Here is a 25,454-nt window from a genome sequence, read left to right on the forward strand (position 1 = left end):
AATAAAGTTTTCTTAAATCTGCTCCCTCTCTCTCTCTCTCTCTCTCTCTCTCTCTCTCTCTCTCTCTCGACAAGCTTCAGCTTATTCAATGGGACGCCCAGTCTATATTTACTATGTCCATGTTCTTAACAAAATATTGCCCGTTTTTACCAACACAGTTTCACCATAGTATAACTAGTAGACCCCTTTGATCTTTGCCGTTCCGATCACGTGGTATTCCGCCATTGCTTTGGTCAGCAATGCAGCGGGCGTGTGCGCACTTATCAAAGTTTAGCCCGCTGCAGACGATGCTGTTTTTCCTGCTGGATTGCTTGCAATCTAATAAATTACTATCATTGCACCACTCAGCACTCAGGATTTCTAGTAATTTACTAAATCGCAAGCAATCGCGACGGCATCGTCTGCAGCGGGCTTTACACTACCACCCATACAACTTTTCTCTCATTGGTTTGACCAAATCAACGTCGGACGCGCAACAGGGATCGACGCAAAACAAAACAAATGACGACACAGTGAGAAATGATTCGTTGATCGATGTCGAATCGACGTCAATTTGACGATACCGATGTTGACTCGTCATCATTGCGATATCTTTTTAGATAAAAAGATATCGCAAGGACGTCTCATTGCATGTTACGTCACATTAACATTATTTTGGGACATCACAAAGATGTCTCTTAGATATTAACTTGGGATGTGATAAAAGGCGGACATTTGGATATTCCCGTGATGTCACACTGATGTAATTTGAATATCTCAAGATATCTCTGGGATATGGGATATCCTTAAACAGATATCACACTGATATCATTGTGATGTCGCTGTGCTATATGGGTAGTTATACTATGGTTCAATGTTATAACGAATTCGGCAGCTTGCGCTGGCTTGTTCAGAGTCTACTCTTATATTTATGGTCATCTCAGGTACATGTTCGAGAAGTATTCAGACAAAAAAAAAGATCCATACGAATGCTGTGCAGATCATTTTACTGTAGTATTTAAGACATTTCTTAAATATAGGAATTGACTGTAGGCAAATCTCAGTGCGCACTAGTGCGAGCTGCCGAATTCCCTATTAATCTTGGTTCAATTTGCTTCACGTCTTTTTCTAGTTTCACAAATACGGTCCGGTTTCACCAATGTTGTTTAACTTTAAGCCTAGCTTAATTCGTCCGTTGTCTCTTTCCAATTGTTCCTTTAGAAGGAGACATACGTGAATTAAGCTGAGATTAAGGTTGAGCGACGTTTGGTGAAACCGGAGGTTTATTTTCTGTTCCTGCACTGGTGAACTAGTGCAGTAAGCTAGAATGAGAAAATATATACTTGTCTTACTGCACTAGTTCACCAGTGCAGGGACAGAAAACAAACCACGGGCCTCAGGGACAGATAACAAAGTACTTTAAACCGAGATTAAAGTTACTCCGCGCTGGGTAAAGACGGGCCGTAAGTCGTAAATATGAATGTCACTCGGCGTTTGTGCGTTTTAACGAGCACCAGCGTCGTCTCCGTCAACTCCCGCTCGACGGAGATCGAAGTGCGCGAAGGGTGCCACGTGGGAAAACGCGAAAGCCGTCCCGGTCGCTCCGGCGCCGACCGAGCGGGACTCGCCAAGTCGGCCGCGTACAGGTTAGGAATTCGCAAACACGCGGCAAAAAGCGCCGCGCGGTAAACACCCGACGTCGCGCGACTCCGCGACTCCTCGCGCGCCCACGAAGGCCGCCGACGGGCACGACCGTCAACACTGCGACGACCCGTCGTCCTCTCTCTCTCTCTTTCTCTGTCGCACTCGTTCACTTTACCGAGTAAACCTCGCGTCGCTCTCCCTCCCAACATCTCGAGGCGAGCAGGTCGTGTTTACTCGCGTCACCCTCGAAGTCCTTTCTTTTTTTTCCCCTCTATTCTCTTCACAATGGTCACGTTCCCCTCTCAGACCCGCACTTTTGTACCTCGAATTCCGGCGAACTGGAAGCTCCGTTTTCTTCCGAGACGGGACGGAACCGGACGGGACGAGACGGGACGGGACGGGACGGAAAGCGCGATCGATCCATTCACGGTTGAAATTCGGTCGGTCGGTCGGTCGGTCGGTCGAGTAGGCGAGGGAGTTCCAGCGCTCCGCGAGCACTCCTTTTGGCTTCGTGTGGCAGGCAGGGGGGCGGGGAGGAATGGGGGAGGGGGGTTTCGGAACTCGCCGCGGCGGAGTGGCCAATCGGCGGCGGGAAATCGCGCGCCGATACGAAAGCGGCCAATGGGGCGCGCGCTCTGGCCGGCCCCGGCGTTATCGATTGGCGAGTCGTGTTTTCAATTCTCGGCGAGGAGAGAGCGGCAATTATTCTCCGGCGGCGGCGGCGGGGCGGCCATTTTGCTGCGCGCGGAGCCACCGCACGACGTACACGGGGGCATCGTGTACCGATCGCGCCGCCGAGACGCGTGTTGATCGCGCGCGCGTTGCGACTTGTTTACGCCGCCCCATGTAAATAAATATACATATGTATACACAGCCGGGTTAGAGCCGCGACGTGTGTCGGTGCGAAGCCGCGTCCTCCCCCACGTTTACCCTTCGGCGTCACGGCGTGTGTGACTGCGCGCGAGCGCGCGCGCGCACAATCGCGAGTCGTGTGTCGTGTCGAGGATCGTGGAGCCCTCGGCCGCGAGCGAACGCGCGAGCGGCTTGACGGAGAGCGCGCGGCAAACCGCGGCTGACCCGGCCCGACGACGTCCCGTGGACGAGGAGACCGTGTCGCGCCCACCTCCCGTGCCGTCTCGGTGCGTTCGCCGCCTGTAAATCTAGCCGTCTATCTCTCTTTCTCCCTTCCGTCTCCACTCTCTGTTTCTCCCCCTACTCCGCGCGCCCCGCGGGAACGATGTAACTTCTGCGCACCAAACAAACTTTACACGCACGTAGTGTTGACGGGGGGCGCCGGTGTGCGCGGGGTATGTGTGTGTTTGTGTGTGCGTGTGCGTGCGCGCGGTGTAATGAAATACAGGCGCGCGCGAATACGACACGGGAAGATGTAACCTTCTCGGCAGGGAAGGTCTAGTGACGGGACCCATGCGTTCTGTTTCAGACGAGAGCGAGGGCACTCTCAACTCGTCCGACGTCGACAGCCTGAGCGGGCAGCAGCCGCTCCTGGATTGCGACATCTGCGGCGAGCGCTTCACCTCGAAGAAACCGCTGCGCGTTCACATCAACACCCACCTGAGGAAGCTGCGCATCGTCCTCAGGCGAGTGGCCAGCCCGAAGGTGGTCAAGGTGAGGAGGGACACGTACTGGCTCGACCCCGAGAGGACCGGCTCGCTGAAGCTGACCCTGAAGAAGCAGTGCGCACCCGACTCCCTCAAGCTCACCCTGAAGAAGTCCTCGCAGTCGGAAGATTTCACCGTAGTGAACAATAATTTTTATCCAGTTGTCAAGTATTATCAGCAGGGAGACGTGGCAGGTGCCAAGGAAAATGATCCGCGAGGCGACAAGGCAGCGGAGAACACGATCAACGAACCCTTTGAGAACGTGATGGTGGATCAACAAGTGAGTCCTTTAGGCCAGAGATACACAACTGGATCCGGTCCGAGACGTCCAAGCTTGACCCAATGAAAACATCTAGGGGGGGGTTCAATCTTGCCTCACCTCCACGTACTGTTTTGTAGTTGAGACAAAGAAGGCAAAAAGTTGTAAATTTAGCTGTTGTGGCTCGCGGTGTTGTCTCAGATTTAACGTGTTGACCTTCCGGAAAATCTAGTTGTGTTTCCCTGCTTTGAGCGGCGCGACGCTGGGCCCCCCTGGGACCTTTCTCATCTCTCATTGCGATCCCATTTGCAGGATGATTACGACAGCGTCAAGTTGGACACCGACCATCACAATCCTCTGGAAGAGAATGAGAGGCCAAGCGCAGATATCAACGAGAGTGACTCTGATGTAGGGAGTGATATGGCAAATCCGTCTGAGAAGGATGATCAGAATGCCGAAGATACACAAAGCACCGACAACTTTGACGCTTCTGAGAAGAGGCTCTCCGAATCTGAGGATCACGAGGAAACGGACGCCTTGGAGGCGACCTGCAGGGAAACTATTGAGAACTTGAAGAAACTCGGTGAACAGTCGAGGTGGGTTGGCGGAATACGGTATTGGATCGTAAAGGCCTACGTCCACGATGCTAAAATTTTGTCCCAAGTTCTAGTTCCGGAAAATGTGCAGCCAATCAACCGGCAACTCTTCCACAAAAGCTAGAAAGGAACTAGAACTTGGACCAAGTTCTAGCATCGCGGACACAGGCCTCAAGATGGAAATCGCAGGGAATTCTATGTTACATTGGGAGATCTACTGCTCCCTTGAAAAAGGACAAACGGTTCCAACTCTTTCTCTTGTAAGTGGCATAGAAAATCGTTGACCAATCACGATCTGGACAGAGATTGGAACCATTTGTCTGTCTCACTCTGCCCGCACTCTTCAAGAGAGCAGTAGGTCTTCCGATACAGTATAGAGTTTACTGTGGAATTGTCCCACTTTAGCCCGGGTCTACAATAGGTGTAGTAAGCCTTAAGCCGTAAGAAATTGACCAATCACATTCTGAAGTGAGGAGAATGATCGCTTGTGATTGATCAATTTCTTACGGTTTAAGGCTTACTACACCTATTGTAGACCCGGGCTAAGAGGATCCTTCAGCCATCTTTCTTACCGACACAGTCAAATATAGTTTTTGCGCTTGCAATTCTTTTTATTGGCCTTTATGCACAAGATAATACCAGGATACAAGTTGCGGACCGCATAGCGGAACATTTTCATGCTTAAAACACTCAGTTTAGAAGTTGAATAGAAAAGATATTGCTGTTTAAAATTTTCAATTTTTTATTCGTGTTAAATTTGAAATTGGCTTTATAAAATTACAAAATGTTTCTACGATTAAAGTACGCGCAAGACAAAATCAGGGACTGTCGACTTTATATAAAAAAACGAAGAACAATTAAAAATTATCTTTATGGCACTTAAATCGTATAGAAGAATTTTGCAATTTTATTAAGTCAATTTCGAATTCAACACAAACTACAAATTGAAAATTTTTAATACCAATATCTTTTTTATTACTTTTAAACTGAGTGTTTTAAGTATGAAAATGTTGGTACTACTTTGTGCATAAAAGCGCCAATAAAAAGAATTACAAGCGCAAAAACTATATGTGACTGAATCGGTAAAAAGGATGGCTGAGGGATCCTCCTAAGGATACTATTTCACTTGTCGCACAAGTATTTTTAAGCGTGTTGACTATAGGATAGCAAAATTCTCGAGTATCTAGAAATGTTCTACCCAGCAGCCAATCGATACGCTTAAAATTTTGTACGACGAAATGAGACTCCAGCCTGAGATGAGTAGGGAATCAGCAGAGAAATTTGAAAGTTTCATACTAACTTTATTGAGATCGTTACGAAGCTCTCTCGATATAAATTTTAAGCTAGTGCAAATATTTGATGGTCTTCGTGTTTACACTGTTCGCAGAAACTTTCGTGTCTCGACTAACAGACATTTCAGTCGCGATATCTTTCTGGATTTAGTTTTTTTATAGCTCCAGGTCAGCTGGTCAACTGATTGACAGCACGTCGGTGGAGGAGGAAGATGATAGAAGCCACGAATCTAGTATGATACATAACCTCGAACAGAATCCTGCTATCAGCATTAATCCAAAGTCCTTCACATTTTCCAACCACACGGCCGAACGCGCCCCGGTGTGCGACAATGAGGATAAGAATAGGGAATCGGCTGACACGTCGCAGACGCAAGGTTTCAATTGGAATCAACTGTCCGCCGATTTGTCAAGCAAGAACAATGAGGACTTCAACAAGGAAGACAGCGAACAGCAGGGGGACAGCGATGCAAACATGGACAGCGCCGGATCAATTTTGCAGAGCTTTCTCATTGAACATCAGAGGCGCAATCCGAACGAAGTGTCGTTGTCGAACAGCATGTCCAACGACACGGCGGAATACGTGCCCCTTGAGAAACTGGCGGAGACCGTCAATACGTGTCGCGTCTGTAATGAGAAATTCAAGGACATCGCGCATCTGGATGAGCACCGCAGCAAAGCCGGTCACTATCAGTGTAACATACCGGAATGCGTCCACCTCATCTTCCACTCTACGATGGAGGTGTCGATACATCGAGCGCAAGTGCACGGTACCCCGCTCTCGCCGAGCGTGAGCCAACTGTCGCCTCATCATTTGTCGTCGAACGCGAATACGCCGCATTTAGGCCAAACCACGCACTCGCCTCACGCTGTTTCCGTCGCGCCCGTCGAGGTGTCGTCGACAAACGGCTCGCATCAGCTCAGCAGGACCTCGCCCTTAACGTCGCCGCATCAAACGAATTCGCCGACGTTTAACGCGGCGGTGGCAGCGGCGGCAACGGTCGGCGCTACTGGCCAGCAAATGCAAATACCGCCGGTAAACTTTGAACAACTACCACCACCCGTACAGCAACTGGCCCAGCAAGTGCAGCGTATGCCTCTTCCACAGACGCAAATGCCCCCTAGTCTTCCTCCAGGAGCCAACACAATGATACCCGCGCCAAATTATTTTGTACAACCGCCAGGACGGCCGCCGCTGTACAGAATACCTGGCCCGCAAGGTATACATTATCAGCCGCACATGGCGCATTTGTATCAATATGGGCCGGGTCCATATCCTCAACTAGCCGCGCCTCCTCCGCAAATGCATCCTCAACTACCCCAACAAGTCCCACGAGGACGATACCCGGCGTCTGTCGTTCAAAACAGCAGGTAATGCATAAACCCTCATGCAGACGCGAGCATTTTCATTAGGTGGTAACCTTTGATTTTCAGGGCGCCGCGGTTACCACAAACAGCCGGTCCAGTTCCTCGCCAGCGTATGAAGAGGCCCTTGCAACAAACTGTGCAGCAAAACAACACCTCTGTGAAACAGAGACGTATGGACGTTCTGTTGCCCGATAGAAACGAAGATGCAGACTGCCATGTCATAGCTCAACAGAAGAGAAATGATGGACTACCTGTTATTCAAAATGTTCAAGGGGCTACCACGCAGCAAACTAGTAGAAACGACTCTACGATACACCTCACAGATTCAATCACTCTAAGTGTTCGGCAACCTGGTAAGTTTATCAAAAGACTGCTCGACTGTAATCAATATAGTTTTGCTCAAGTTTTTACTACTGCTTATATATTGTATATATATATTTTTTTTAATGCGCCTGTGTAAAGTGCCTCTTCTATGAAATTTAGTTCTTGTGATTTCGTCCAATATTTTCAGTTGCTTCTACAGAAAAACAAAAATACGTTTGTTATATTTCCAATTTTGAAATTTAATTTTAGTGAGATCTGCTTTGATATATTTTCTCGCTCGCTGTGTTTTGTGTTGCGAATGTACACTCACAATCAGTCTAAAAAAAAGCGGTAGACCTAAAATTTGTCAAAAAATCACCAAATTTCGAATGACGAGTAATAATGATAGAAAGGTCTCTCGAAAAAAGAAATTGAAGCTTGAAATCTCTACTTTAAGAATCGATACATCAGAGTTTTGCGAGATAATTTTTTTCAAAATGGCGGATGACAAAACGAGGGCATGCGAAATTGACAAATTTTCGTCCGAGTTTGCGACGATCCATGGCGAGAGGCAAGTGTTGCAACTTAATGGGATAAAAAGCATACGATGGTACAGAGTCTCCCCTTCAAAATGCTTTTTTACTCGTTTCGATACGATGATTTTTCGCTGAGATATGTGCATTTGAATAAAAAAGGCCGGTTTTTACTTTAAATGCGCATATCTCAGCGAAATATCGTATCGAAACGAGTAAAAAAGCATTTCGAAGGGGAGACTTGCCTCTCGCCATGGATCGTCGCAAACTCGGACGAAAATTTTTCAATTTCGCATGTCCTCATTTTGTCATCCGCCATTTTGAAAAAAAATTATCTCGCCAAACTCTGATGTATCGATTCTTAAAGTAGAGATTTCAAGCTTTAATTTTTTTTTCTTAAGAAACCTTTCTATCATTATTACTCGCGTAGTTATCGTCATTCGAAATTTGGTAATTGTTTGACAAATTTTAGGTGTACCGCTTTTTTTTTGGACTGAGTGTATGTAAAAGAATACGAATCCTTAAAAATAGAATTTTATCATATTACTACTTCGCAGAAGGGGTGCGTTACAGTAAAATAGTGTTGTCTGTTTACTAATCTAAAGGTTCCATCCCAGCTCAAGTCCAGAACACGTCGAATCCGGGGGGAAAGAAATCCGACGCCAAGGCGGTGGCAAATGTCCTCGCGGCTCGAGGTATAACCGTTACTCCAGCTGCAAATAAAAATAAGACAAGTGAACAAAACAAGCAAATACCCCCCCAGCAGCTGCAGAGGCTACCACCTTCACAGCCGCCTTTAAATGTTACAGCGCTCAATCTGAATTCTGCTATTTCTATCATACCAACTAGTTCACAAAGAAAGCAGCAGGAACAAGGGCAGTTTGCTGTTCCGCAAAACAAGCAAAACAAATCGCCAATCAATGACCAAGTTGAGCGACCACCGAGACCGCCGACCGTGGATCTCACGCAGGACACTCCGCCGCAGATGCCAGTGGTTAGGCGTGGTCGGCCACCCAGGTGAGGACAGTCTACATTGTCGCTCGGATTGTTACATAATTATGCTATTAGATTTGCTAATCGACGATTAGTTCGATGCGCAATAAGATACATATTTATGCTTTTCAGAGCGTTGTTAACGTGTCAGGTATGCGATAAAAACTTTCAAAATCAAGACATGTTAACGCAACATATGGCGACTCATCGAACAACCAGCAAACTACTTCACCGGTAAGCTGTAGTTATCTTGCTCGTGAGTTTCTTTTCCTTTGAATACGTAACGGGAGAATAGAACTAATCAATTCTCCTTTCTCCTCAAGGTGTAACCTCTGTCCAGCTCAATATCCTACAGTTCAAGCGTTGACGACGCACAAACAGGCTTACCATAAGGAAGTCGATACCGTGGCACAAAACGGAGGCACGGAGTTGGCTTTGCCGGTCGTGGATTTGAAGTCGCCACATGTCCTGAACCGTTTGGCGAACTTAGGCATTCAAAGTTACATACCGTTGTCGCAGCTAAGTGCTCAAACTGGTGGTTACTTCGGCTTACCGATCATCACGATAGACGGTGCGAGAAACACGAGCACCTGCAATCTGGGTGCGCTTGGTGCTACCTCTATATTAAGTCTTGGTCCTCTTAAGCATATATCGAACGGGTAACTGTGGACAAACTTGCATTCGGCCTATTCCACGTGTGCAATCGCAACCCTTTTTGGTTTTTACATCCTATATTGAAATTGCTTTACTTGTTGCTGTATTGCCAATGACCATGACATATGAGACGTCCTGATTTCTGAAGAGAAAACCGTGATATAGTTTAAGTGAAGTCGTCATAAACGCGACGTTTTGTATATAAAGAAAATACTGAAATATGCTCTTTATATAAGAAATATATGCGAGATTTATTTGTGAATTTTTTTTTATTTCATTGCAAATGGAAAATGGTTGACGACTGACTTAGACGTAAAATTTGTTAATTTATATTTGTAGACTTAAAGCAATACAGTATTCTTCACATGAAACTTTTCTTATTAAAATTATACTACATTTTGATAAAATAAGATTTTAAGATCCAGTTAATCTAGAGAATCAACCCTTTTGCTACGGCAGAGCGCTAGCCGAGAAAACGCTATCGTCATACGAAAGAACCGTTAGTATGCTTTGCCGGAGTTCGAGATTGTTTGCAACAGCACGACCATATCTGTATTTTAATTTTATTTCATTTGTCGTTTTATTTTATTTCATATTTCGTTTGCTGTAGAAATAACTATAGTTTGCAATAATCCAAGCAATATGTATCTAAATATTAGATATATGTCTAACATTATACCATGTTAGACTACACATTGAAGATTGAGAATTGCAAACTAGAGATTGGAATTCGACTAATCGGATGAGTATAGTTTTAATCTGTTCCATTTTGATTGGTTGAATTCTAATCTACCAGTACGTATCTGAGAGGTTTAAGGATGAATCCGAAATGTACTGACAGCGTTGAAAATCTGTAGGTCTATACATGCTATAATGCATTCCGAAGTGTACAACGGTACTGAAAAGCCATAATTCACATCATGTACATTCACGTTATATAGATTTTTAATACATTTCGGAATATACTAAAGATATTCTTGGAATCTTCTTAAGTTATCTTTTAAATGACTTACATATACTGTTTAAAAGATAGATCGAGATGTCTTTGTGATATCTTAAAGATATTTTTGACACGCGTATTGTCTGGGAATTTATTTTCACTTTAACGTCTTCGTACGTATTTTTGTTGTATTGTTCATTCGTATGTAACAGTAGCTCAGTACTCGGTGAATATGCACTGTGGCCATTCGTAGCTAAAGGGTTTTAATACGAGGAATGTAATATATCATTACAGAAGGAATCTTGAACCATGAATTATTTTGTATATTTTTTTTTAATAAAATAATAAAAATAGAAAAAGTTTCTCAGCTAAACTTATGTTCTATGTATAAATTATTTAGCAAAAAGTGCATACATTGCTAAATCTTTGTTATCGCATTGCTTTAGCTTTAAGATATACCTAATACGAAGTTTTACAATTTTCTGTCATCGAAAAACTGTACTGACAGTATCGAGTATAAAATATTGGGTTGTACTACATAAAATTATTGATATTCGAGCAGTTTAAAGTTGACAAGTGAATAAAAATGAATGAAAATTGTAACGAAACATGTTTCAGGTTGCGTTATTATAGTTTGCAACGGTATTGAGCTTTACAATTTTCTTTGATCATTGAATTCATTTTTCTTTAATCTCTCTTATAGAATTAGACACAGTATGAAAGAATTGCGAATATTTTTTTTAATATAAATTTGAAATTGCAATATGATACAGTTTAGACAGATAGAAACGTTAATAAGATTTTCAGAGTAAACTATATTGGTTGATGTTGAAAATTATTCAATAATGATTGAATAATGATTCAATGATTCGGTAAATTTTACTCTGAGAATATAAATCTTGCCAAAAGATATATGAGTCTAGATAGCTTCAAACCCTACTGCTAATATTTGTACGGAATAAAACTTGCACTTTCTAAAACATTTTTGTGTTGGCCAGTAAATACAACAATTTGTTGTGGTACAACCTAATACATGACAAAATATTTTACATGTGCAATATATGCGATACACTATGCTGATGTACCTAATCAGACAGAATTATTTTGCCAGATAATAAAAAAAAATGATACTTGAAAAGAGTTTATTGATAAAATTATATCTAATATTGTTATATCCATCTTGAAGGATTTACTCACTTTGACTGTTCGTGTGCCGGGCAACGGAATTTTGAGAAATAATAAAATAAAAAAAGATGACATTTTTGTGTTAAAACTGTATTTCTTTATAAGGATAAAGAAATTTTTTAAATATTTTATTATGTTTCTTAAAATGTTATTGTCACAGATTTTTGCATTTTGAATCAAGCGCGTAACTTCCAAAAACTTGGTCGGAAATGCAAAACTCTATGTCGTTTATTAGAATCTGGCAGAGATAGATTTTAACATCTTATTTCCAAAAGAATCGTAAACATTAGAAAAAAAGAACTGTTATTTGTAATGTCAAAATTTGTCATCAGTTCGATCCTTAATTTTTTAAAAACATATTCTCTCGATTAACGCTCAGGGTGAGTAGGCTCTTTTAATAAGAATTACAATTCTGAAAACAACGCAGCGTTGATACGTTGATGAGAAAACTATCTCAATTTTTTGCTGGGAGAAGAAAGCTTTTATTTTGTATGTGACAAAATATCAAAACGCAACTTACTAAGTTGTACATTTTGTAAAAAGAAGGATAAAGTGATTAACAATGTATTCCTTTATACTTAAGAAATATTTTATAAAGATATTATCATATACGCATAATATGTAACCTTTATTTATTATCATTCCTATTAGTTACATTGTTATACGCAAATAAGTATTTTCATTCTTTATATTACATACTTTCTATCTTACCTTCATAATATATTGTTATACTATTCTTTACGTATATATCATTCTTTATATTAATTTATGAAATAAGAAGCCATTTATCTGTCAAATTTGTAGAAACGATCTATCATCGCAAGCGACTGATACTGATAAAAATATTGTATATGTGTGTATGATAATAAAAAGAATAATGTATATATATGAATATTTCCGTCGCAATCCGAATGTACAAGTAAGAACAGTTGGGCATTGTATTGTTCACTTTCGTTTTTAAGGGAACTCTTAAAATATATTTAAATGAATATACATTTGATGATTTTGTTCCTTTGTAGTCGAATACAAAGCGAGATTCCGAGATGTTTCATCTCTCGTTTCACGTGTCTGAAAGCATTTTGACTTCATTAGTTCCTCGAATGACTCGACTCGCTCAAATAATCCCCGTTTGAAAGAAGAAAATAATATACACATGTTACTTTTTTCATTCGACTATTTTATTGTGATTTCCCCTACCTATTAGAAACTACCTATTCCCTTAAAAACTGTAAAATTACATCAACGTCAATTCATTCATCTCTTATAATTACTCTGTGCATAAAATAGGGGTAGGAAAGTTACTTTTTAAAAGAAACTAGTTACCATTACTCTCGTCACCGAGTAAAAATATAATTCTAAAATTCCAAAAATTTTTCACTATTTCCGAGAATTTTAAACTTGAAATCACGAAAATCCGCTAAGAGATGACACAATCTAAATTTCCAACAATTTTTCAAAAATTCCGAGAATTTCAAACTTCAAATCGCGAAAAAACTGGTAAAGTATCAAGAGAACATGATCTGCAAAGAGGTGGGCGCTCTAAATTTCCAAGAATTCTTTACCATTTCCGAGAGTTTCAAATCGCGAAAATTATTTATACATATCAAATAATCACAACTTTAATATTTATCGAAAACAATAGACACTAAATATCCGTCACCAAGATGGCCGCGACGGTAGATTCTCCTCACCCTTCAGAGCTCCAACTCCCCGCGTCAACAAGGGTACTTACGCCAAGCGCTTATCCGGAGTGTCTTTCTCCACCGCTCGATGGCGGCATGTTCCAGCATGCTCTCCTGTCAAGCACAGGAAATAACAAGAAACGAATCATGGGCCCCTCGGCGATCTCCCTGATTACTCTCGATTGACACGCTCGTTTTCACACTTACATTTTCGCGAATGTGATCGACGATGGCAGTTCACGCGTGCTCTACATACGGGACACCCGTCGAGCGTTCATCCGGTCATTTTGTACTAAACAGTGGATAATTATGTCAACGTAACACACGCCCGCTCCTTCTGTTTGTGACATTAATCAAGCTAGTATGTATATCGAAATATTATCTCAATGTTATGACAATAGACAGATTGTTCTTCACGTTTTACACACGTCTGATGACGATCGGCAAGTAAACGCTCGTATTTCAGCCCTCGGACGGAATGAGTTCCAGCGCTCTTACTGCGAGAGCGGAGGAATACTTTCACAGCATAAATCCCATAGCACGGAGGATCGGCGAGGACATAACCGCCACGAAAGAGGCCTACGAGGGACTATGGAGCACCCTGAGCACAGCGGAGCGCAATCAAGCCATCAACGAGACGATAATTCAGCCCGAGGTAGCCTTGAAGTACACCTTGAAGAAGGTCGAGTTGACCAAGGAGTTACCTGAATGGTATCCGAAGCTGCGCATACAAACCGGAATGAAATATGTCATAGACGAAACCGGCTCCGTGAGTACAATAGCACGTCGTCGATACTTGTGGGGAGAATCCGGACGGCAAACTGACAACCGTTTCTTCACCGTGTTGCAGACACTGCGATGGCGAGACGAGCACTCCGCGCCGTTTTCATTCATGACTCAATCGCAGATGAATCTCAGTCTGGTCGACTCCAGCGAGGACGCAAAGTCCAGATCGATGAGGACCCACTTTGGAGAATCGCCGCTTTTTTCTAGCCCCGCGATGGCGCAAAGAAACAACTGTTCGCTAAGCGATAGCTACAGTTCCGCGCATCAAGTCAGTTGTTATCCGTCGGACTGTTACGCCAGCAGTCTGTTCGAGAACGACCAGTGCGACGACTTGCTGACGAGCGGAATCGGCAGCGAGCCTTCCGACAGCATATTTGCTAAACTGATCAATAAGACCTCCTTGTTGAAGTTACAAGGCGACATCGAGGACGATATGGAGAGCTTGGTGAGGGACTCCGACACGGACAAGAGTCAATCGAATACTCTGGTGGTGACGTCGCGAACGAAATCGAGCGACATAAACGAGTCGACCGCTCTGCTGGAGACACCCAGCTCCTACAGCAGCTTCCAGTCGTCCCAACTGAATCAGGAAGAGGAAGAGAGAAGTATACCAAAGACTGGATTCGAGTTTCTTGATAATTGGTAAACTCGCTTCGTTGTAGAAGAGAGATTCAATTTTTTTTTAAATCTTGTATTACACATAAAAGATACTCCTATAATATTCTAAAAGTATGTAGCCGTAGCGATATTTAATTACTCTACTGCTACATGTCGTATAAAAATGTGCATGCGTGTGTGTAAAAGGCAGAGTATATTTATACGTGAAAAGAGACGGACAATATTTTTTACCGCGTAGTCTTTGATAAGACTTTTTATATCTACATTTTGTAATGTCTTATTTGTACTGTACTACTGGGGTACTACCATCTACAATCTACACGACAGGCTAGTTCAGAGAGTTAAGTAGTGAAGACTGAAAAAGAATAATTTCCAAAGATAGGTCCTAAAAAGATTTAATTTTACTTAGATCTCGATAAACTGTATCGTGTATCCTTTGGATATCGAACAACGTAGCTAGTTCAGATTTGTTACCATACCCTTTTTTATACCATTGTATTTTATAGTATAAAAAAATATATATATAATAAGTGCTTACGAACAGATAGATATGCTTAGCGCATTTCGCAAGTATCTGGTCACTATTTACAAGCAATAATTTGAAAAGATTTATGCAAACTGTCTTGTCGATTATATATCAATATATGTGTATCACATGAATGCGCCATAACTTACTTCCCATACATACGTGGTTATAATATGCGCCTATAATATTAATTATATTACAAATCACGATTTGTTTTCTATGTCTGAAGAATTTCTTTGGTTCAACTCACCGACATTGTCTTCGCGAAAGAGTCTTGGTAGCTTAATTTTTCTCAAGAAAATTCGTTGAATTTCCCTTAAGTGGTCCAGAATCCGGACAGCCAAACTGAAAACGTTAAATCGCAAAGCCTTTTCATTTGTATTTGTTTGCGTCAACACCGTGTAAGAGAAAAGACGAAGTCTGCTTATAAATTTAATTATTTCGTACTTAGAACGGTACTAAAAAACTAATACAAAGTTATAAAGAGAATAACATACATTAATGATTTATATGTAGAGGAAAGTCTCCTATATCATGAGGTAGGATCCTAATATGGAATAGCGGGATTTCTGTTAAATTAATACGCATCATCAGTTGATTCCACTGTGAATTTATTGGAGCGAAATCTGTTTAGTGGAAAAATTCATTGTTACATTGTGTAATCGATGCGAAAAAAAGATTGTGATTGAATTTGGGTGTTGAAAACCTGCTATTTCATATTAGAAACCTATCTTATAATAGAGGACTTTCCTCTATATAAAAATATTAATATAATAACATGATGTTTTATGTATGCAGCGTCACACTTTGTATATTCTCGGACTATTAATGCAGTTACCTTTAGTGCCCGGCGATTGCATGATAGTAATATTTTCGTCACCGCTACCGTTCTGGGCGATTTCGGAGGTCCGGCAATAGTCGAGCATCCTTTTTGTTTGAGAGAACGAGCAAATACCACGCAGTTCCGTCGCTTTCATTATTCGTCTGGCCTCTGATTTGCGCTCGAAGGGTGACATCAGTATCAGACGCCGCTTCAACGATGCTCGAACTGAAACTTTAAAAATCAAATTAACAATATTGAAACCGTTTCCTGACAATGCAGCTTAAATCGCGCTGATACAGGCTCGGTGAAAAGCGTTTAGAAAAACGGAGTGCTTATATTGGCACAATTAAATGTTGGCGCATAACAGAATGTTCCTAAAGTAACGAAAAAGATTTTATTCAACAACAGAAGATTTTATCTAATATCACTACGACAAATAATTTCGTTATGCATTACCTCTTCTGCTGCTTCCATACTTTGGCCCATATTCTGAACCCTCTTTTATCAATAAAAGCGCCTCTAAAAGTGGCGAAAGTCTTCTGATTGGCTACAAGCCACTTTTAGAGGCGCTTTTATCGATAAAAGAGGATTCAGAATGCGGGAATATTTATCTTCAAGGGTCTATCCAGACAAACTTCCACAGGTGCATAAGCATATACATAAAGAAATTGATTGGTCTATTTCCTTATGACCCAATCAGGTTCCTTATGCATACGTTTATGCGCTATGCAAGTTTGTCTGGCTAGACCACGACACTCTTACGTTACGTGGCTGATAATTAACTTACCATTCGTATCGATTTTATCTCCTGATGCACCCCTACATATGTTTTTCGATTCCTTCGACGATCCGTCCGGCAATGCAGATAAACTTCTCGAAACGATGGCTGCTTGACGATTACTGCCATTGCACGATAATCCGTGACAGACGTTCGGTAAGGATTTACCCTTCGGCTTCAACAGAGTGATTTGTGGAAAACAGGAGTCTAACAGATTGTTATTTAAAATCGTTATTTTTAATCGGAGAATATTAAACGTCATCCGACATATTATAATTTGGGAAACGCTATGTTTACCCTTCTTCTCCGGATGTCCCTTCACGGGACTACAGTGTCCGTATCTCGAGCATTTTTGCCCATCGAGACAATCTTGATCCGTCGAGCGCTTCTCTTCTCCCGCGTTGCTATTTCTGTATTGTTCCATCGCTTGACGTTCCAATTCCTGCAATATCGTAATGCAAATATCAGCGTAATGTTATTTCGTATGAACGCTAGTTTATTGAAAACAGAAAGAATGCAAATTAATAAAATTTGCAAGGCTCATACGTGATAAATACAAATTTGAAGGAATAAGGGCTGACGAGCCGTGACAGGATGTTAGTGTGTAAATAATAGGCTAAAAAGGACGTATTTGGTAAAACTGAACATTCCCGGATACTGATTGAAAACTTAGTTCCTTCCTGTTGCGAAGTGTCGTTTGGAAAGTATTATATATTGTAAAAGAAACCACAATAATTCAGCTTATTTGTGTTAAATCCGATCCCTGATATTACGAAATTTACAAGATCGGGCGGCTCTTGTATTCTTGCAAATTCTTTTCAATCCATCTATCTTTGATGCAAATATCTAGCCATGAAATTAATATTCAAATTTGAATCGTTGCCTGATATTTGAGCGCTAGCGATTCCTCCGAGTTACTGTACTGTTCCATCGCTTGCTGTTCGAGCTCGTCGTATCTGAAAACCCACGAAACACTGAAATTGCGAACAATCGGTCAAATCAACCGAAGTTGTAAAACTAAATCGGCGAAACTTCAATGTACCTCTTCTCGAAGACGTTATCTAGGGCCGCTTCATTCGAGGTATTCGCCAGAACATCTCTATAAAGCGGCCGCTTCGTCCTCTTCTCCTCTTTGGCCTCCGAAGCCCTGTACCTTGAGTTCTCGTTCTCAAAGAATTTGTCCTTCGATCTGCGTCTCGAGCTCTCGTTCCCAAAGATTCTGTCCTTCAACCGGAATGAAGTTTCGGACGACCTTTGCTGGCCCTGCGTTGATTCGGCAGCTGTTTTCCAGCTGGTGCCGGCTTCTCTGCAATATTCGTACTTCTCCTCGAAGCTGCGCAGCTCGGACACGAGTGTGTTTACGGTCACGACCTCCTTCGCTCTCTTCGCACAGTGATCCCTGTCGAACCACTGTACCTGCACGTTGTGACTGGAAGTTTTCAGGCTCTGCCTGGAATCCAGAAGAAAAGGCTGCTGAACAGCGGGCTTGGAGTAGCCGCGTCGCGTCTTGATGCTGTTCTTCGTCAGTAATATGAGATTGTTGAAGTCGACCCCTTGACTCTTTCGCTTTAGCATCGGCTCCTGGTACAATTCCATCGGTCGTTGGTACACGGGTATAGGTGTCGTCGAATTCGGCTGCGTACAAGGCAAAAATTTCTCGTACATCTGCAACATTACGATCCGAACTTTTATACGTAGAAACTGCTAACAGGAATGTGCCTTTATCGATTTAAATTTAGGAAAATTTATAATAATTGTAAAAATTGTGGAAGAGACAGTGGTAGATAATATAAATGACTTTGTCTTCCTCCTGTCTTTCTTTTCAAATGTATGAGTTATAATATAACGACATTTTGGGACCATTAATAGATTCGTCAAATTTTGTCTGGATTAATCTTCATCTTTTTAAATTAAAAAATATATAAAAATAATTTTTTTTTAATGTCAAAAAACACCTGCAAGGGACGATGGACGATCGCAGCATCGTGAATCGGTTGCAGCGGCGTGTAGATTGACAGAGGTGACGAGGAGGAAGACGCTGTCAACTGCAGCTGCATGGGTGGTGCCACTCTCTGGATCCATTCCTGCGGCGAACAAAACACGTTCGTCTCTGTCGTTGGTGCGGACATTCTGGCGTTCTGGAAAGAAAAGTCGCGTCGCTAAAAGTTTTTATATTTTAATCGTCACTTTATAATAGTGATCAATTTCACAATCATTTTTGTTGACGGAGAAAGCTATTCCGCGTTAAATCTTAATTTTATTCTAGCGCGACATGACAGTTTTTCTTCCCGAGTACAATGCAGTCAGGTTTTGATTACGTCGCAGTTTTTGGTCACTGCTCCAGTGAGAAATGATTCGTCGAAACGATGTCGATCCCTATTTCTCGTTGGGATGTAAACGCGATCAAAAAATACATTCTTCTCTTATTTAGCCAAGGTGTCTATTAAGCAATATTGGTCTAATATTCTTATTACATTGTTAAATACTGGCTAATGCACTTTCAGTATAAATCTAATATTATATAATTATTATCGTGCAATATTAACATTTATTCCATGGCCAATATTGGCTTTACGTTGTACAATATCGGCCAATGCGATTTCTACTGTAACCAACATTGGACCAATGTTTAGCCAATGCACTGTGCGCTACTAGGGTACGTTTACCGGAAAAACGGTCGCCGCGGTCTCCAGCTGCTGCGGCCTGTTGTAAGGAAACAGCTCGTTCTGGTAATTCCTGTCATTCAACGACGGGAAGTAGCGTATCTGGCAAGTCTTGCGCTCTTTGTCGCTGTTCAGGCCGTAGACTATCGGAGGTAGGCTGGACTTGGGGAAGAATTCCGGAACTTCGGCGCTCAGAACCGGTGGGGGCGGTGGTGATGGTGATGGTAGTGGTGGAGGTGACAACAGCGGTTTCCGCTGATACTCCGCTCTCAGGATCAAGGGTTGATACTGCAACGCACAGTAGAATTGCTGAGCAGCAGGCTGCGTCTGCCGGACGACTCGCGATTGCTGGCTCTGCTGATAGTATCGCTGTTGCTGTTGCGGTTGCTGTTGATGCTGCGGTTGCGGCTGATGCTGACGCGGATGCTGAAACTTCTCTGGGTTCCATATGTCGCGTACAGCGTCGCTCTCGATGCAGGACTGCAGCTGCATCTCCGCGGCGGTCTCGACGGTGTATCGGCGATGGCGGGCGAACGTTTTGATTGATTTCTCACGAAAATCTAATATAGCGCACAATACGTAAGGAATGAAAGAAGCGTAAGACGATAGTACGAGACTTTAAACTCGAAAGCTGGTTTTGAGACGTTTGAATTATTTTGTGCGCGCCGTGCGTATTTTCAATATCTCGACAGGAATTTATATCAGATTGTATCTCGAATAGTTTGAATTAAAGATTGTTTTTAACTCAAGATAACATGCAAGTGACTAATAAATAAGTAAATATGTAATTAATAAGATAATTAGAGTAAATAATGGCTGAAGTCTTGGCTGAAGTACTAATTGAAAGACGGAGCCATTATTTGTCTACTGTTTTCGGCAATCCGCACGGATGTGCAATTTACGGGTGTATAATTTATTTGTATCGTTAACATGTGAAACCACTGCTCACCACCGTCGTCCGATTTACGAGTCGAAAGTAATTCATCGCGCGATCCAATTTTTCGGCTTCCTTTTGGACTGGTCTTTTGGCGTCGCTTTTTCGAGCTCTCGTTCCAGTCCGATTGGAAGTTCGAGCAAGCGACGGCTTCATTATCCCTCCTTGCGGTGTTACACTTTAGCATTTGTATTGCTGAGCTTTGCAAATTGAACGTACTATTAACGAGATATTAAAATCCATTCGCCGTTAAATATAGTATTTTCACGTCTGCGACGTTAAAATCAATCAATGGACTTTAATTAATTGCAATCCGTGTTACGGCAATTAACGTTATATTATTAATCACTAAACGCGACTTAAATACATCAGCCTTGATTAAATACCAGCGCAGCCATTAATTATTGCATCCCGATGATATCTTTATCGCGAAATTTTATGGCGGGCAGAGCTTTGCGGAACGTAAAGATAACACGGAAGTGCCGAAGTGAACTAACGGTTCCCGATGCGATCGCGTGCAGCTCGGCGAGATTAACCGGGCGAAGTGTTCTTCAACCTCAGGAAGCATCCACGGCTCCACAGCCTCCGTAGCCGAACGGAAGTGACGAGGCACGCTACCCGTCGATTTACCGTCGTCCGGACTGTACATTCTCTCATGTTGCTCGTCGTACTCGTAATTACCGTATTTCGCCAAGCGCGATTCGGAGATGACGTCTCGGACGAGTCTTGGACGATAATCACCATATTCCTCGTACTTCGCGGTTACTTCGCAACTCTGGCATTAAACGCGCGCGATAAGTTATCATTATGTCAAAATAAATTTTCCTTCCTCTTACTCCGAGGAGTCTGTAGCGTTTACGGTACACACGCGGTAGCTTTTATTTTTTACTTTCAACAATTCGCAACCGTATTTTTATCCCCGACGCACGAGATATAGAATAAGTTTGTGGTCCCGAATATAATTTCCCTTATTTTCAAAAAGAAACATATGTGTATATGTGTATTGTAATTCTGCCATTTTCAGTAACGGTGGTTTCGATGGCAGAAAGAGAGCCGATAGTTCCTTTCTTCCCTTAAGGATAAAATGTCTTCGGGCCCACGATAAACGATGGCGATACTGATAAGACAGACGTTTGAGGATACAGCTTTAAAATACGATATTTCGAACATCTAAGTATCTGTTGCGCGTCTCACTTGAATCCAGAGGGAATGATTTAACTTTCGGAAGGGATCCTCGGGATCGAAGGTCCACGTCTTGTCGGCGATCAAACTGACGTTTGCGTAAGCGCTATTCAGGAGCTCGTCGTCGTATGACGGAAGTGGAGATATCATTATCTGTACATTATAACCGATTGATATCGGATTCCGGTGGCCCGACGAGCCGGGAGGCCGGCGAAACTCTCGCGTTGAAAAAAAAAAGGCGCAAACCTTCTCGTACTTTGTTCACGGAGCGACCGAAAATTCGATCTCAAGTCAACAAGTAACAATAGACACTAATACGTATAGATAAAAAAAAAGTAATTAGTAAGTAATTTGACGCGATGGAATCAATCGGTTCTGACCGTTTTGACAAAAGTATCGGAACGTACGCAAGAGATGAAGATCGAAGCCAGCGCCGATCGCGACTTATCGATATGTGGTAGATAGTAAGCTTTTTTTTCAACTTGACTGTTTTTTCCATAAGGGTACGGATGCTAGGCAGATAATTTTACTGGCTAAGAAATATTTCAAGACATATTTAAGACCATCCCTAAATATAAGAATTGACTGTGAACAAGCCTTAATGTGAACTCGGTGCGCATTAGTGCGAGCAACCGAATTCGCTATAAGCTTCCATTGAAATTCCATTTCTTTGAATAAATGATAATATTTAAACAGTGAAGATCCTGAAAGACAAGAAATGAAAAATGATCATTCAGTATTTCATATACAATGCTGCACATATAAAAATAGCTATTTTCATAAAAATATTGGAAATATCAGAAAATCTTGCTTCGCGTTACACATAAAAATCTAAAGGAGCGAAGAAGGGAAATAAATAAAGGCAGCAACTTTTACAAATCTGTCATCTATTTTACGGTAGATGATGATAAAATTAGCACGCACTCCCTAACACTCTCGCGCACACATTCGCAACTTTTGTACAGCTTTTACACGCACGCCTTTATTTACAAAGTGAAATCAGGTCGAAGACAGATCTCATATAATTTACAACGTAAACGCGCAAGGCGATCGTCGAGGAAGCCGTTTCTCACGATCGCGTAACGTCGTTTGGCGAGAGGAGAAAATCAGTCTGGTGGCCTGCGGAGCAGCAGGCCACTCTCAGGAACGCTACGACGGCGCCGTTATTGGTCCTCTAACGAACACGAATTGAGCACGAATTTGACACGTCCGCGAATCACGTCGTCGTCCACGTGGTGTTACACGACAGTCCGACAATCCCGTTCATCAGCGGCGTTCCGTTATCTATGCGGTCCAAGAACCGGCAAAGCTGTAACTTGGGACGACGAACTCGCTCCCTTACCTCGATAGGCATTTTTCTAATCAAACCGCCGCGTTTTCGGTCAAATGGCTGAATGCCACATGTACTACGGTACTTTGCATAAGCAAAGAAAGTTTAACAAAATAATCACGTTTATATTAGAATCAGATAATACACAAAAATTCAAAACTAATTGGAAAACAACGTTAGTACTTATTGAAATTACAATTCCAAGAAGTCATGATTGTAATATTTTTATCATATCTTTATGTTTTATTTTTGTTAAAAAGTCAATGTTCAATAAAAGGTAAGAAAATTTAATTTTTAATACAAGTACAAGTGCGATGTAATTGTAATAAAAAAAATGTTGCTACGTACTCTAAAAATTTCTTCAATTTGCAATTTCAATAAATGGACCCTTAAATTTTTTGATTAAAAGTTTAAGAATCACGAAATGTGTGTAAGTGCTTACGTACCATTTAGCCATTCAAACAATATAATTATAGTGTGCGACTGCATCAAGTGTGTATCTGGCACGACAGCTTAGGATATATGTATACAGAAGTCGCTAGTTAACAATTAATTGGACTGCCTCGATGCCCAGTCGCACATCTCTCCATCTCGCCGGCGACGGATAAATCGCCGTAATTAAAATGGCATTCAACGTAATCTCGCGTATTTCATATTTAATATCGCGCGCGGTCGCTCGAAATGCGCAAGTTTAGCAACATTTAATACCACGAGAATTAATATTATTCGTAATATTAATATCGATTATTTAAAATCGCGCGATTATCTAAAAATCTTAATATTAATATTAGAAGTAATATTAATTTCATAAATATGAGTGACTCTCCGATTCATAATACGTGGTATTACGTCGTATAGACAATTTTTGCGGTACGAGCAATCCCCAGTGAGAAATGATTCGTCGAAACGATGTCGATTCAACATCGTTTCGACGTCGATTGAGTCATTTCTCGCTGGGTCGTGTAGCTGAAGAGTAGACATTGCGCGCTCCGCGCGAGCGAATCGTTTTGATTAAACATGTGTCATTCGATATTTACAAGAAAAGAATTCACGAGAAAAGGAATACGGTATAAAACAACGAGTCTCTCCCGTGTGCACGATGGGAGAAATACGGGCGAGTCTCTCCCTCTTTACGCTTTATGGCAAGATGATCACGCGTTCAACGCGGCACCTCGCTGCAATCCCTAAGGCCCGGTCTACAATGAGTTGTTAGTCGTTAGTCAGAAGTCGGAACTATATGTCGGTCCTTTTTCTTCCACCCAGAAAGGAAAAGGATCAACATATAGTTGCGACTTCTGACTAACGACTCATTGTAGACCGGGCCTAAACGTTGCAACGACTTTTCACGAACGCTCTTCGCCAGCATTTTTCTCAAACGTGTTCTCGCATGACTCAAAACCACGTTCGGTCATCCAAGCCCGCAATACTGGATGTCGCTATTTAAACTATTCGATTTACAAACGTTCGACTAATCAAGCTAAACGGGCGCAGCAAAATAATTCGATAACATTCCTAAGTGGATGTCGCGCGTTTCCTCGAGGGAGGGCGAGGAGTCTCTACACTTCCCCCGAAATAATTCTTACGGTCACTAAACTACTATTGTTCACTAAATTGTCCCGGCCTCGTACCTGAGGATCCGTTTCAAACGTATTCCTCAGACGGCTTGGGGATATTCGCCGGTAATCTGGGCACTCGACTGGTACTGTCCGGCAGCTCGGCGATGTCGATGAACACGCCGACGAGGCTCTCGAAGTTGGGTCCCCAGTTGAGCAGGTAGTCCCAGCTGAGAGCGTCCTCGGCGGCTGCGGTGGTGGTGGTGGTAGTGGTGGTAGGCGAGCCGTTACTGGTGTGGCCACCGTAGAGAAGGCCGCCCATGTGGGTCGACAGATCGTCGTCCGACGCAACGAGGGTGCTGAGGGAGCCGCGAAATGAACTGTCAAAGCCGTCGTAGTTACCGACGTTCGGCGGCAGCGGTGGTTTCGTTGACTGCGACGACTCGACGTTATTCCGTCCCTGCGGGCTGCTATCCTCGTCGTCCTGCTTGGCGAACAGGTTGTCGGACCGCTTGTCGCCCACCAGTGACCCGTTGTCGTACTCGATTTCCGAACAGGTGAAACTGTCGTTGCCGCTCTCGTCGGTGGTCGACGAGTTCCGTCGCTCGAGCCTCTCCACGGGGGGCGTGTGACGCCGGTGGTGATGGAGAGGTCCGTGCGCGGGAGGACCCCTGGCCTCGCTGGAGGAGCTTACGGCGTCCAGGGTGGAGACCAGGCTAGACGTTCTCGGACGGGAATTGAGTCGCTCGATCTCCTCGGCCGTGAGACCCATCGGACCCGATGACACGTTGTTCACCGAGTTTTCATTGTTGGACTGCGGTGCCTTCCTGCTGGCGGTTGAGCCAGACAGTTGACTCATGATGGGCGAGTTCAGGCTCCTCTCGCTGTTGGAATTCAACGCGTCCTTGCCGACACCGCCGGATGAGGACGTGGTGGCCAGCAGCGCGCTTTGCAGCGGTTTCCCGCTGATGTCGTGCAGCGTGAGAATCCGCGGTTGTTGCGCGGATAACTCGCTGCTGGGAGATAATCTCGCCAGAGGAGTGCTCTGGAGCAATTTGGGCGCCGGTCCGGGTGGTTGATTCACATTCGGCGGCGGCATAGCTCGCGGTGGGAAGGGTCCGGTGTGGCGATGTTGTTGCCCCGTGTGCTTATGATGGTTGCCATAATTACCTGTGAAAATTATTTCTATTTAAGCCGATTAAATTATTTTAAGT

The 25,454-nt window shown here is 42.9% G+C and overlaps 4 protein-coding genes across 9 annotated transcripts in view; 2 read left to right on the forward strand and 2 right to left on the reverse strand.

Moving 5' to 3' along the window:
* Positions 1–12,249, forward strand: part of LOC105560578 (altered inheritance of mitochondria protein 3-2-like) — a 16,338-nt gene extending 4,089 nt beyond the window's left edge. The window contains exons 3-10 of one of the 4 annotated variants that reach the window (XM_012009808.1): positions 3,065–3,522; positions 3,814–4,097; positions 5,552–6,425; positions 6,498–6,760; positions 6,824–7,110; positions 8,199–8,610; positions 8,719–8,820; positions 8,910–12,249. In XM_012009808.1, the coding sequence (XP_011865198.1) occupies positions 3,065–3,522; positions 3,814–4,097; positions 5,552–6,425; positions 6,498–6,760; positions 6,824–7,110; positions 8,199–8,610; positions 8,719–8,820; positions 8,910–9,249 (3,020 nt within the window). In that variant the 3' untranslated portion in view covers positions 9,250–12,249. Of the gene's footprint in view, positions 1–3,064; positions 3,523–3,813; positions 4,098–5,551; positions 6,761–6,823; positions 7,111–8,198; positions 8,611–8,718; positions 8,821–8,909 lie in introns of all 4 variants that reach the window. The other 3 variants (XM_012009809.1, XM_012009806.1, XM_012009807.1) reach the window with 3 other exon arrangements.
* An 863-nt stretch (positions 12,250–13,112) lies between these two features.
* Positions 13,113–15,111, forward strand: LOC105560581 (uncharacterized protein C1orf198 homolog). The gene is made up of 3 exons (XM_012009813.1): positions 13,113–13,408; positions 13,514–13,816; positions 13,898–15,111. The coding sequence occupies exons 2-3, from the start codon at positions 13,526–13,528 to the stop codon at positions 14,477–14,479; spliced, it is 873 nt and encodes a 290-aa protein (XP_011865203.1). The 5' UTR covers positions 13,113–13,408; positions 13,514–13,525; the 3' UTR covers positions 14,480–15,111.
* Positions 15,112–15,200: 89 nt separating this feature from the next.
* Positions 15,201–18,655, reverse strand: LOC105560579. Of its 3 annotated transcripts, none has more exons than XM_012009811.1 (6): positions 18,534–18,655; positions 17,621–18,243; positions 17,462–17,534; positions 16,588–17,020; positions 15,816–16,031; positions 15,201–15,322 (listed from the first exon to the last, which is right to left on the reverse strand). In XM_012009811.1, the coding sequence occupies exons 1-6, from the start codon at positions 18,633–18,635 to the stop codon at positions 15,294–15,296; spliced, it is 1,476 nt and encodes a 491-aa protein (XP_011865201.1). In that variant the 5' UTR covers positions 18,636–18,655; the 3' UTR covers positions 15,201–15,293. The 3 variants fall into 3 exon arrangements, with proteins under 3 accessions (XP_011865201.1, XP_011865202.1, XP_011865200.1); XM_012009812.1 differs by lacking the exon at positions 15,201–15,322 and having other exon boundaries at positions 15,698–16,031; positions 16,588–16,785; positions 16,876–17,020; XM_012009810.1 differs by lacking the exon at positions 15,201–15,322 and having other exon boundaries at positions 15,698–16,031.
* Positions 18,656–23,965: 5,310 nt separating this feature from the next.
* The window catches only part of LOC105560608 (cadherin-related tumor suppressor), a 121,815-nt gene continuing 120,326 nt past the window's right edge, over positions 23,966–25,454 (reverse strand). The window contains 1 exon segment of the mRNA XM_012009855.1: positions 23,966–25,410. Coding sequence (XP_011865245.1) covers positions 24,329–25,410 — 1,082 coding nt within the window. The 3' untranslated portion in view covers positions 23,966–24,328.

This window comes from Vollenhovia emeryi, unplaced genomic scaffold (genome assembly GCF_000949405.1).
Source record: "Vollenhovia emeryi isolate VEMERY1.0 unplaced genomic scaffold, V.emery_V1.0 DF939227.1, whole genome shotgun sequence".
Lineage (NCBI taxonomy): Eukaryota > Metazoa > Arthropoda > Insecta > Hymenoptera > Formicidae > Vollenhovia > Vollenhovia emeryi.

Bases quoted from the DNA above. Each gene is read 5' to 3' on its own strand.
- LOC105560581 (XM_012009813.1), top strand. From the start codon at position 13,526: ATGAGTTCCAGCGCTCTTACTGCGAGAGCGGAGGAATACTTTCACAGC. The intron at 13,817-13,897 runs GTGAGTACAATA...ACCGTGTTGCAG, and splicing joins TCATAGACGAAACCGGCTCC to ACACTGCGATGGCGAGACGA.
- LOC105560579 (XM_012009810.1), bottom strand. From the start codon at position 18,635: ATGCAGCTGCAGTTGACAGCGTCTTCCTCCTCGTCACCTCTGTCAATC. The intron at 18,244-18,533 runs GTGTTTTTTGAC...GTAATGTTGCAG, and splicing joins TCGTCCATCGTCCCTTGCAG to ATGTACGAGAAATTTTTGCC. The intron at 16,032-16,587 runs GTAAGTTAATTA...TGATTTTTAAAG, and splicing joins AGATAAAATCGATACGAATG to TTTCAGTTCGAGCATCGTTG.